Below are 13,705 nucleotides of genomic sequence, written 5' to 3' on the forward strand. Positions count from 1 at the left end.
TTATTGGGTTTCGACAGTATTTTTTGTGGGACATGAGAGCACCTCAGACCTATCGAATTGCATTCTGAATACGAAGCATGTCTTTCTGATATCAAATAATTTTCATTTTTGAAAATCACAATATAATACAAATTTTATGACAAATTATAAAAATTTGATATTTTTCAAATTTTTGATATATAACAGTCCTCGAAGTAAATTATATAAATCTAATGATATATTCTTAAAGTGTATGTAGCAGGAAGGAAAAGCCGACGGTCAATTGAAAATTTTGACATTTCATATTGAAGATATGAATTTTTTCCCAAAAAGACCTAATTTTTTTTGGTGTTTTGGGAAAAAAAAATCCATATCTTCACTACCAATGTTCAAAATTTTCAATTGATCGTCCACTTTTCATCCCACCTACATACACTGTAAGTATAAATCATCAGATTTATACAGTTTACTTCAAGTACTGTTAAATATCAAAAATATCAATTTTAATGATTTGCCATAAAATGTGTATTAAATTGCGAATTTCAAAAGTCAAAATTATTTGATATCAGAATGATATTCTTCGTATTCAGAGTACAATTCGATATGTCTGATGTGCTCTGATGTCCCAAAATAAATACTGTCCAAACGTTCATACCCCAGCCCTTAATAATGTGATTTGAAATGTGCATAATTAATTTTTTCTCTATCGATTTGCGTGTAATACCGTTATATTGACAAACTAAAAAATATTGTCACGTGTTCCTATGTAATAGCATGGTAATATTCGTATTGCGCGGACTTGGATGTCGACCTTACATCGCAAACCGCTGGCGGCGCCCTTATTGTGAATAGCGAGAATTGAAATAGATTGAATAACGAAAACTTGTTGAACGAATACTCGGGCGAATACTACGTCGAAAATATTAGTGCTGTAATCGATAAGCTTTCTGGGTATCGATATGTCGGGAGGCAAACATCCGACATGTCGATACTATTATCGATACTCACACAGTTTGAAACACGGATTTGAGTTTACCAATTTTATTATCAGTAAGTTCCAGAAACAAGTTAACAACAAGTGTATTGAAGCCTAACAGCTAAAACTAAATTGGGAGACGGTAATTTGAGTATTTGACGGTAATTTGAGACCTGATTTGAGATAATCTAAGCATGTGTGCCATGTCGTTTGTGTATCGATACTGACATTGAGTGTTTCGACATGTCGGAAGTCTATGTATTTTCCGACTATCGATACTTACGACAATCGATTACAGCACTAGTCGAAATAGTCGAGTCTGTATGGTCCTTTACTGTGGCACCGCGATCACCTGTGTGCTTTTCTTTACATATATATATGAAATCAATAATACACGCCGGGAGCCAAGCACCATTTTGTCTGATTAGTGCATATTGATATTTTTTCACACGAAGACACGAATGAAAACACACAGACGAATATGGTGCAATGATGGAAGGTCACACGAGGACACAAATACGAACATACAAACGAATATGACGTCACGATGGAAGGTCACACGAGGAAACAAACACAAACACATAGACGAATATGACGTCGTGATGGAAGGTCACACGAGGACACGAATACGAACACACAGACGAATATGAATGCATGATGAAAGGTGTCACAGATGTTCGTGACTCATTATATCATGGTTGTTATGTTTTAAAGGGACACTGAAATTAAAATATTTCTTTTAAATTTATATTTCTTTAAAAGGAACACTAAATGAGTTGCTCATAGACTGATTTAACGGGAAAGTCAATCCTTAAACAAAATATATCAGCAGGAACCATTTATCGGAGCAAATATTCCTTTAATTGGCAAATAAACATCTAATAGTGTGTCTTAAAAATTGGAATCATTATATTGATTTTAATAGCTGTTAATGTACCTTTTAAATGGTAACTAGGTATTCCCTAGTACAGCTTTAACCGTATCAAACAAGGCCTCGTTAAAAATTCCTTTAAAAGTAAGACGAAATATGCCCCTTTAAACAGTCAATCGACAACTCATAATAATTTATAATGTCCCTTTAATGAATTTCGGGGAATAATCATTCAGAACAATAATTTAAAGACGATAAAGGCAATCAGTTACTGACCAATCAGTAATTCAGTAATTAGCTGTGTACTGAATCAGTTAGAAATGAGTGACCAGTGATAACAATTAGGGATCAGCAATCAGTTACTGACCAATCAGTAATCAGTTACTGACCAATCAGTATATCTGTTCCTGATCCCATTCACCTGTTGAGCTTTGCACGACAAATCTTCTCATGGCCTACCAGATTAAACCATTTTTTTAATCACATGTTACATTGGGCTATTCCATTTAAAATCCACACTACCCCTGTGGAAGATTTTGGACATATCTTCCACCGAGGGAGTATGAATTTCAAATGGAATTAGCACATTAGGTAGCTCCATTGAAACTCGCCCTCCCTCTGTGGAAGATTCTTTCTCAGAGGGTGTATGAAATTCAAATGGAACTGCTTCTACTTCCATTTGAAATTCATACTCCCCCTGTGGAAGATATTTCCAAAATCTTCCACAGGGGTAGTGTGGATTTTAAATGGAATAGCCCATTGTGTTTACAAAGATCTTTTGATGTCCGTATATCTCACGATCGTTTCCGAATTGAAGCAAAATCTAAAAACTGACAAATTAAACGGTTGACAAGAAGTACCTTTTAAAAAGGAGCAATGGATGTATAATTAATGATCTCAAAATCCCTCCTCCTGAAGATGATGATCTCATGATCAATTACCATTAACAAATCAGCTTTTATAACATGAATGTATAGTAAATGGGTATTGACAGTTACTACCTCTCCATATATTGGCCTCGATTGATCCATTTTAGTATATACCCTTCACTACAATAATCTTACTACATTAAAATTTTCTTTAATACGTAGCAATCTCAAATCATCACCTTTTAATTTTCAAATCCTTTAGCGACAATACAACTCTACATACCGTATCATTTATCTTTATATCACCTTTTCTGCATGTATAATATTACAAAGAATATTACTTTTTGTTCGTAAATTCTACACATAAGAAAAATATTTTGACGATAATATCTCTGGTGAACCTGTATTTTGTTTCCCACTTGACACCATTTACTAGTTTATACCGTCACCACAATAATCTTAAAGTATTTCTACCAAGAACCATTCCATATCAACGTCACGGATCTGCCCCATAGTTTCTCTTCGTTTCTTTCTGGTGTGTTGATGAGAAAAGAAAACTTGAAATGTTGAGTTTCATACTCCATTTCGTCTTTCCACAGGAGCAACTTGCAATTTAGGTGGTGGGTCATCAGAAAATGTTGCTACAAAATCAGTCTCATTATTTTGGGGCCCCATGAAAAGATAAGTGTAACCCTAATAACACTGGTTTATCAGTATTTTTATATACATTACGGGTAGATGTCAATGATTAATTACAAAGCTTTGAAAAATACTGACAAATCAGGGTTATTGGGCCCCAAATATTTCCCCCCCCCGTAAATTACAAGTTGCTCCAGCGAGAAAACGGAATGTAGTATGAAGCTAAAATATTTAGGTTTAAAAAAAAGAGGTATGGTGCAGATACCTGGGGTTGACACGGAATGGCTCCCAATTCATTCACCTTTATAACCTCAAATCATCACATTTTTGTTTTTCAAATGCTTTACGGCAATACAACATATTCTATAATATTGCAAAGAATATTTGTTCCTAAATTTTACAAAGTTTACATCTCCTATTTCTTCCTTATCATATGTTTATGTTTTGTCAACATGGTCAAGTTTAACAATGACATCTCTGATATACTATTTTGTTTCCCACTTTACACCATAATATACCCTCCACCACAATAATCTACCAATTCCATGTCAACCTCAGGGATCTGTACAATGTTACTATGGTACGGATCCCTGAAGTTCACAAGTTAACACGGAATGGGTCCCAATACATTTACCTTTATAACCTCAAATCATCACATTTTAAAATTTCAAATCCTTTAGCGACAAATACAATTAACTCTAGATACTATATCATTTCTCTTTCTATCACACTTTCTTCGTGTATAATATTGAACAGAATATTACACTTTTTCAAAAAGCAAAATCTTTTTATAAGTTTACAAAGTTGACGTCTCCACTTTTTCTTATCAACAGGAATACATGCTTTGTCAAGTTCAAAGCGTTTTTTTATTCATGTACTTTGTTTCCCAATTGACACCATTTACTAGTTAGTATAGCCTTCACCTCAATAATCTTAATACATTACCAAATGTATTTCTACCAATATATTGACCTTTTTCTTTAAATAACCTCCAATCACCTTTTTGTTTTTCAAATCCTTTAGCGACAATACAACTCTACAGTACATACCATATCATTTCTCTTATTATCACCTTTTCTGCATGTATGATATTGAACAGAATAATACACCATTTTTTTCTAATTCTACATAGTTGAAGATTCCATTTTTCCATATGAATAGGAATTATGCTTTGTCAAGTTCACCTTCATCATTTCACCACCTTTTGTTTTTCAAATCCATGGCGACAATACAATGCTATATGCTTCAGGGTGTCCTACAGTAATCTATACCGGGATGATTTTTAGCTATGAATATCAGTGCTGTTGGTCATATTCTTAGCAGTTCTAACTTTTACATTCATTTAGCTTTCTTAGGAATTTTAGATTTGGACGTTTGTGATAGAAATGAAGGAACATTTTGTAACCATGGTGGATTCCAAGTTTGGTCGAAACGATCGGTCTTGAAAATGTGTAAAATCATCATATTCAGTACAACGTTATTTTGAAACTTACTTTATGTAGGCCTAGACATTTTCGTCGCCGTGTCCTGTTTTTACTGACACTAAAAAAGTCGATTGTTTTTTATGTTTACGAAACAATCCTGGTATGGAATAAAGGATTTGATGCGCTGGAGTGACCTAATAAACATCTACCAAAACGAAATTACCCCCCCTTATTATGAGATAATAATTCAAAATCTATGCATCACAATTTAAAACTGAAATAGCAAAAGGAAACCCAGTTTTGTTTAGCAAATTTTGATGCCTCATTTGTCTCAATAGCCTAAAATGTGTTGCCATGGCGACCCTTGGAATAAAAAAGACCCGTATTCAAATCAAATGTTGCACCTAAACCCATTGAAAATGTTGATTTAGTTGCTGGAGTGCCTGGTCGTTACTGGTCACCGCGGGTCATCCTTGACCAGCCATGAATGTAATGGTACATTGATTTGAGTAGCTTGTTCATGCAAATTTTGTAACTGCATTTTTTTCATTCGAGGAGTCACCCTGGCTATAAACTTTCAGCTATTCAGACAAAATGAGGTATCAACATTTGCAGAATTAACCTGGGGTTCCTTTTGCTATTTCAGATTTTTAAATTTGATGCATAGATTTTGAGTTTTATCTCGTAATAAAGGGGGGGGGGTAATTTCACAGAAGCTTATGGGAAAATGCATGGACGAGCCTGTAAATGTGCTCGTTAGTCTAAATTAATGAGATGAAATTACACAAAGTACATAATTATTTAGTTGCTACAATTTCTGACATTAAATTTGTACGAAATAATCATGGATTTTAGTTTTCATCTCAATATAAACCGGGAAAAAGTATGTCATCAAATTGTTATGAACTTTTTCCATAGACTTTCTAGGGTACGTGTCCGCCAATCCCTGTTCGCCAACCGACAAACCTAAAAGTTCGTTAGCTAAATTGATCGTAAAATAATTAGCGTCAATTAAAGAACCTGCTTTTGGTGTCAAATTAAAAAAGACCTAAGCTTTAAAACAACACCAATATAAAGGGTGTAAACATCTTTTTTTGAAAATATTATTATCATTTCATTTTGTCAAGAGGAATGTCACGCCACCAGCTTTTTAAGGGTACCAGTATAAGACACATGGCCATATGTGAAGTCGATACCCATATTTACCACCGCCAGTCTATCTGTTTACGATTTATAACATTGAATTCGTTGCAGACATTGCCAGACGACCGTCTTTATCGATGTTCTTGTTCATTACATTGAATTCGTTGCAGACATTGCCAGAACGTCTAGATCGATGTTCTTCTTTTTGTCCTTTCTCCTGTAACAGTAATGAAGTGGGGACATAGTGAATAATGACAAATGCGGCGATAAGGAAATAAAAACCATAACTGATACATAAATATAGACGTGTATGGGTTTTATCCATATTTGGAATATTTTGAGACAAAATTGGGCTCTTTTCCAAAAACAAGTGCCCCAACCATATACCAAAAATGGTCTTAAGAGGGGTTATTGATATATTGGGATTGGTGGACCGTTTTCCTTTGATACGTACCGAAAGTATAGGAGTACCACCACGATGAATATGCACACTATAGCTATCATGGACAGCACCAAGGCTATATATGACACGTCTGTCCCACCATTGCCACCAGAGCCTTCTGACTGTCGAAGAGGGTTGACTGCACCTATATCCGGATAATCTGAATTTGAACAGTTATTTACAGACACCAAAGCTCCTAGTTTGATAATTCTTCCATCATTGAATTGAAATTGAAAATGCGATTAATTACGATGCACACGAACATCAAGTTAACAAACGACTGAGTTCATGACGGTGGCTAATAGTAGTTTGCTTGAAATTCCCTTGGACATGGAACTTACTGCTAATTTTCTCATCTTGAATGTTAAACCGTACAAAACTCGGGGAACTGATTCTGGCTGCGAAGCTCAATATCATTGTGAAATGTATATGGAATGCGTTCCTAAGCTGCAAAGTCCCCGAGTTGTTGTTTAGTGGTTTATGCAATGATGTGGGGCACAAGTGATCAGAGACAGCCTGTAAAGTGTGCTTTTTTAATGGCGGAAATAAAAACGTGTGTTTGATTTTCATTTAGCATAGGATGAGAAAACTGCGATCAAGTCGGCAAATTCAAGACTCATATGATGATGCAATGCAAACGAATAGGTTGGCTCAGACGTTAATTGCTGAATGTTTATCTGAGCGTGGGATTGGTCTTTTTTCAGCGGCAGAATGCGCGAAAATTGAATTTTTTAGGTGCGGAAATTGCATTAAAAGGTCCGCAGATATATTCCCAGACCCTATTCATAATAACCATGGCTTGTTGAACATTTAAACCAATGAGAAATTTTTAAATTTACGAAAGAACATCGTACAACTTGCATTTACCTCCAGTAACAGTCACAGAAAACGAACATTTCTCCATATTGTTGGCATTGTCCCGAAATATGTATGATACAATCGTCGTCCCGATGGTAAAGAAAGTTCCTGAGACATGAGTTTGTATTAACAGCATTACATTACCGGTGTCTTCTACTACTGGTTCGTCCCAACTCACAATGGTTCCCAGAGATCTCTCGTCTACCTCCAACGTCCTGTTACTTGGACAGAATAGGATAGTAGGTGCTCGAGATTCATCTGAAGGTGTGAAAGAGATTTTTAATATCGCATTTATATTTGCCAACTCGTAACTTTATACTTAATGTTACTTTGATAAGTATCAGTGACTTGTTGAATTAAAAAAAATCTCTGTTTAAGAGGAACTGTTCAGTTTTCTAGCTGAACTGTTTCCAAAAGGACTTCAATACTATGAAAATGAAGCGCACAATAATGTTCAATTGACTTCATTTTATCCTATAATCAAGGTGCATTTTGGTGTAAAACAGGTCAAAAAGCAGATGCACACGACAATATTTTTTGTGGAAATTCGGACTAGTCTACCAAGTAAAAGTCACTAGAAGATGTTAGGGAAAGAGTGCAATCCCGCTATTGTATTTTGTAAATGTAATGGCAAATACTACAAATATTGTTATTGCTGTTGTTATTTAGGGTCCCCGTAGTTTTCTTTGAACAAAATACAACCAAGCGATTCTACATTATCGTGCAAATATTTACCAGGTTTTAGTGTTACACTAAAGTTGCACCATGCGGTATTGCCAGACCCGTCGATGTACTCATAACTAACATCCGTCAAGCCTAACGGGAAGTCATCTCCTGAATAATGGCTCTGTCTCGCCAAAGTCACATTGCCTGAAATGTCAGAAGCACTCGGTTCTGTCCAATGCACCATCTTGCGTATGTTACCTAGTTCAGTGACTGCACTCACGTCTCTAGGACATGCTTCTATCTTAGGAGGTTTGGTGTCAACTTTGAAATCGGAAGAAAATAAATCAAAGAGAAATATCATTTATGATACATTGTATATGTGTATACTTAATCTCCTCAAGAGTTTGGGATAGCATGCATGAACTATTTGCCACTTACATATGACGACTTCCATTTTCTCCTTGACATGGACTTTTATTAGGTGACACGTGACCATTATGGAAAATATGGGGTTAAATTATGTCAACGGCGCATATTAACTTCAGGCAATGTTCAACTGATAGCGATGGCTACAGTAAAATTGCATTTCCCACTGAAACGCCTTTACAATTCTCCCTCATTGGAAATCTGACCTGTTAAGCAATTGTGTAGTATTAAACTGGTTGATATTATTAAAAGGTATTGGTAAACACAGTAAGGCCTACAAAAGACCATACTTCTTTGATAGAAATGTGTGAATAAAAGTCGTCCTGGTGTTAATTTCGTAAAAATTAAACAAAATCGTGTTGATGACACACAGTTTCTTACCAATCGATGACTTACGTTGAAGATCGCGCACTTCAGGCGAGTAAAACGCTAAGAAATAATTATTACTAACATCGCGTGATCTATTTGCATTAGAAACTTTTTAGACGAGTAAAACTCTAAGCAATTTGGTGACCTAATTGACTTTTAAACTTCAAATCACACCAATTTTCACAAAATCGACTTGGAATTCTTATTACACAAATTAGGTATCAAACGCAAGCTAACAAAACACTTGTACCAATTTTTATGTTTATAATGAATCATGTTTAGGATTATGACTACTGAAATGATTCTGGACTTCTTATTTGTGCACTGTTTATAGACATAACACTTGATATATATATGACAATATTGAGTCCTTGTGAAACTTGTTTTAATATTTTGAAAGATACTACTTACTTGAAGTGATTTTGATCGCAAAAGTGCAAAATGCCAAATTGTTTGCAGGGTCTGCAAAAATATACATAACAGTATTGGCACCAATCCCAAATCTCTCTCCCGATTCATGCGTCTTTACTATCAATGTCACATTGCCCGATGCATCGATAGCAGAAGGTTCTGTCCATGATACAGACGCTGACATTGATCCTTCTTCAACATTGGCGATGATATCAGATGGACAATTGGTAATGGTTGGGGACACAGTGTCCGCTGTAGTAAATATAATATACATGTAGTTACTTAAAAGATCACACATGATAAAGATTTTTAACAGTGCCACATTTTCATCTGGAATATTGTGGTAAATTTTCACATCATTGTTGCTATTGCTGTATTTGATGCACAATTCTGCCGTTAATTATACGAACATAAAACAAATCAATTTAATATTATCGTCCAACAAAAATTATTACCAGTGTTAACAACTACACTAAAGTTGCACCATGCGGTATAATTGCCAGTCTCGTCGAGGTATTCATAACTAACATCCGTCAAGCCTAATGGGAACTCATCTCCAGAATAATGGTTTTGCCTGGACGACATTACTTTGCCTGACATGTCCGAGGCTATCGGTTCTGTCCAATACACCGTCTTGCGTGTGTTGCCTACTTCAGTGACTGCACTCACATCTCCAGGACAAGCTTCTATCTTAGGAGGTGCTGTGTCAACTTTAAAATAGGAGGAAAACTAATTGTAAGAAAACGGTCAAATATACTAGATAATCTGGAGACTGCTAGACCTAAGGTGTGCTAGTCTCCAAATAAGGTTTACCAGTAAAAAAAGGGTTTTGAAGTCCGAAAAACAAAAACAAATGGTTCAGTAGTCTGGAAATTATTGTTAGGGCGAGGTTTACGATTATAGTGTAAGGGTACTAGCGAGTTTTTGGACAAGCGAACTGCAGGTAAATCCCATAAGCCTGTGCGCATCTATCCTTAATGTAGTATTATCGATAAGAACATCTTTACTGCGCACGTTGCTCATCAATGAAATGCGCAGTAAAACTGATACGTCATCAAGGGTAAATGAACAAAGGCTTGACATTACAAAAAAGAAGAATTATGAAGACCATCATAGTTTTTGCACGACATGACTTTTATCGAGGCTACAGGTTGGCCACCATTGCTGACTGATGAAGCTATAATGAGTCCGCGCAGTTTTGGAGCTTTTGATAACATTGAGTAAAGAGTTATGCAAGTTAATATCAAAAATGCTGGCTGTATTATGTGATACAATTAGGCACTACTTACTTAAAGTGATTGTAATTGAAAAAGTACAAAATGCAATGTTGCTTGAAGGATCGGTAAAAATATACATAACATTGTTGGCACCAATCCCAACATTTTCTCCCGATTGATGCGTCTTCACCAACAATGTGACATTGCCTGATGCATCCATAGCAGAAGGTTCTCTCCATGATACGGGTGCTGACGTAGATCCTTGTTTAACGTTGGCCATGATATCAGATGGACAATTGGTTATTGTCGGGGACACGGTGTCCTCTGTGGATATATATATATATGTACATCAAAAGAAAAGCATACGTGTAAAAGATTTTAGCAGTGCCCTATTTTGTTAATGTAATGATAACTGATTTTCTAGTTAATTTCTATGATTGCAATACGTTTCGACTCTAAATAAATTATTGGAGAAACTATGATAAAGCGATTATAATAATAAACGACAGACAAAAATAAACATCTCAAAAAAAAAAGAAGTAATTAACCCCCCTTAAATAATGACCATTATTCAAAAACAGGTGATTGTATTACAAATCTGTAAAATGCGTTGGAAGACAAATTTATTTCTGCCAATTTTGACACCTCATTTGCAGTAATTGACTAAATATTGACGTCACAGCGTACATTTAAATCAATGTAACCCAAGATTTGAAAGTTGCAGTAAATTGTATTGATTTTGTATTCAGTGTAATGGAAGGAAATCCGTGTAATGATATCTGAGTGCTTTGTATTGTAAAAATTTGTACGCAAGTGCAACTTTCAAATCTGGACCTCACTACATTAAATTGACCGATGGGCTATCGTATCAAACAAGGTGTCAAAATGCGCAGAAATAGCGCTTCCAACGCATTTTACAGATTTGTAATACAACAGCCCCTTTTTGAACAATGGCCATTATTTAAGGGGGGTTAGTTACTTTTTTTGAGATGTTTAATTACCAGTGTTCACAACTACGCTAAAGTTACACCATGCGGTATTGCCAGTCCAGTCGATATACTCATAACTAACATCCGTCAAGCCTAATGGGAAGTCATCTCCTGAATAATGGCTCTGTCTCGCCAAAGTCACATTGCCTGAAATGTCGAAGGCTATCGGTTCTGTCCAATAGACCGTCTTGCGTATGTTGCCTAGTTCAGTGACTACACTTACGTCTTTAGGACAAGCTTCTATCTTGGGAGGTGTGTTGTCCACTTTAAAATACAATATCAAGAATGTATTAAATATTTTCACAATAAAAATATGTTGTCAATGTTATATGTGGCTATTATTATTATTATTTATAATCAATACTTATATGACACTGTAAACAAAGAGCAACAAAAGATACAGGCAAAAAAAAGCAAGAAACAAATGCCACCAACATTAATGCAAATGTGTTTTAAGCAAGCGTTTGAAAGCATGCACAGACACCATGCGCGTATTTGGGGGGCTTTGGGGCGAGCAGTCCCCCCCCGTGGTAAAAGGGGGGGCCAAAACGAAGGGGCGGCGGAAGAAGAAGGGGCGGCAAAAGTAGGGGCGGCAAAAAGAATTAGTAAATAAAAAAGGGCGGAAAAATTTGATACAATATAAAAATATTTGAAAAAATGGTACTATAAATCAAAATGTGTTGCTTTTAGGGCGCTAGCGCTTAAAATCCTTTTTTTTTTGCTCTTCACTTTTTGATTTGGATAAAGACAGAAGTTACTGGACACTTTATACTTTTTTGCTAAAGATATTAATACAAGTACCATCAAAAAGTTTATTCAGCTATTGCCTATTTTATGCCCAAAATACAAAGCAGATCTATCGAGCTAGTCTTCCCAGTAAGAGCTGTATAGGGGCGATTTAACAATGTCCTACAAACAAAAATAATTACCAGTGTTTGCAACTATACTAAAGTTGCACCATGCGGTATTGCCAGTCCCGTCGATGTACTCATAACTAACATCCGTCAAGCCTAATGGGAAGTCATCTCCAGAATAATGACTCTGTCTCGTCAACGTCACATTTTCTGAAATGTCAGAAGCTATCGGTTCTGTCCAATACACCGTCTTACGAGTGTTGCCTAGTTCAGTGACTGCACTCACATCTCGAGGACATGCTACTATCTTGGGAGGTGTTGTGTCAACTTTAAAATAGGAGGAAAACTAAATGTAAGAACAATGTCAGTTGTACTAAGGTCTATCTCGTCTCAAGTTGATTTTGCAGTGTCAGATTCGAATCGCGTTGCAAGCGTATGGAAAAATCGCCCTTCAATGCATGTGTATTTGCCCCGTGGGATTAGATTAGTGCGCGAATCGAATAACCACAGCAAAAACCAACATGGCGTTACTCTCAAATTGAGACGAGACAGACTATAGATAATCTGAAGACTTATCGCTAGTCCTAAGGTTCACTAGTCTCAAAATAAGGTTGGCTAGTTCGAAAAAAGGAATCGCTAGTCCAAAGGTTATTGTAAAAGTGAGGCTTAGGTTTATGTTTAGGGAACTAGCGAACAGCAGGACTAGACGACATTTAGCAATTCAATCATGTTTCACCGTTGTTCATCACCGCGATTAACAACGATGTGTCCGCGTCGACTGCGTGGTTTACTTCGCAAGGGCAGCTTTAGCTGACCGCGCGAAGTAAACCACGAACGCGAGTTGTAAATCGGTGATGAACAACGGTGAAACATGATTGAATCCCTTTCAAATACGAAAACAAGCTAAAGATTGTGCAATTCACAGGATTATTTCATGGGGAATGTGCAGTTTAATCAATGCCACTCAACATCACAAGAAGATCAACGATTTTTGTGTTGATAGCAGCAAAAGGACTGCAGAATAAAAGGGCAATGTTTAGCCGATTCCATCAAAATAATGAAAACAACACGTAGCGCAATAAGGTCCGGGCATGGCAAATTTTCGTACGTTCGCGAATACGCTATTGGCAAAGTGTGGATTCATCACGGATTAAGAACGGTTGGCTCATGTACAAAGGTATTGGAAGAGTTGTTGAAACACCGTTTATCTCTGTAAGCGTTGTCATGGCAAACATGAACGATTTACCAATTCACCATTTCGGTAAATCCCATAAGCCTTTGCGTATTTCCCCCGTTGACGTATTATCTTAACATCTTTACTGCGCACGTTGCTCATCGATGAATAAATCGCAGTAAAGCTGTGCGCATCGATGATACGTCATTAAGCATAAGCAAAGGCTTATAAATAATAAAATAATAACAGCACTTAATATAGCGCTTTTCCAACCTGATCAAAGCACTTTACAAAAATACAAAATATATACAAAAACATATAATACCTGAAAAAAGGCTTAACTAGAGATAATTTGCGCTCACAGAGCGCAGACAATCGCAAGGCATGTAACCTTAATG

General features: G+C 36.2%; 2 protein-coding genes across 2 annotated transcripts in view; both read right to left on the reverse strand.

The window, feature by feature from the left end:
- Window positions 1-13,705, reverse strand: part of LOC140146838 (extracellular tyrosine-protein kinase PKDCC-like) — a 214,068-nt gene that overhangs the window by 25,681 nt on the left and 174,682 nt on the right. The gene's annotated exons all lie outside the window — the stretch shown is intronic.
- LOC140144790 (hyalin-like) lies at window positions 2,916-9,371 on the reverse strand. The gene is made up of 4 exons (XM_072166596.1): window positions 9,074-9,371; window positions 7,211-7,459; window positions 6,356-6,503; window positions 2,916-6,118 (listed from the first exon to the last, which is right to left on the reverse strand). The coding sequence occupies exons 1-4, from the start codon at window positions 9,369-9,371 to the stop codon at window positions 6,052-6,054; spliced, it is 762 nt and encodes a 253-aa protein (XP_072022697.1). The 3' UTR covers window positions 2,916-6,051.

The sequence above is a fragment of the Amphiura filiformis genome, chromosome 2 (assembly GCF_039555335.1).
Source record: "Amphiura filiformis chromosome 2, Afil_fr2py, whole genome shotgun sequence".
Classification (NCBI taxonomy): domain Eukaryota; kingdom Metazoa; phylum Echinodermata; class Ophiuroidea; order Amphilepidida; family Amphiuridae; genus Amphiura; species Amphiura filiformis.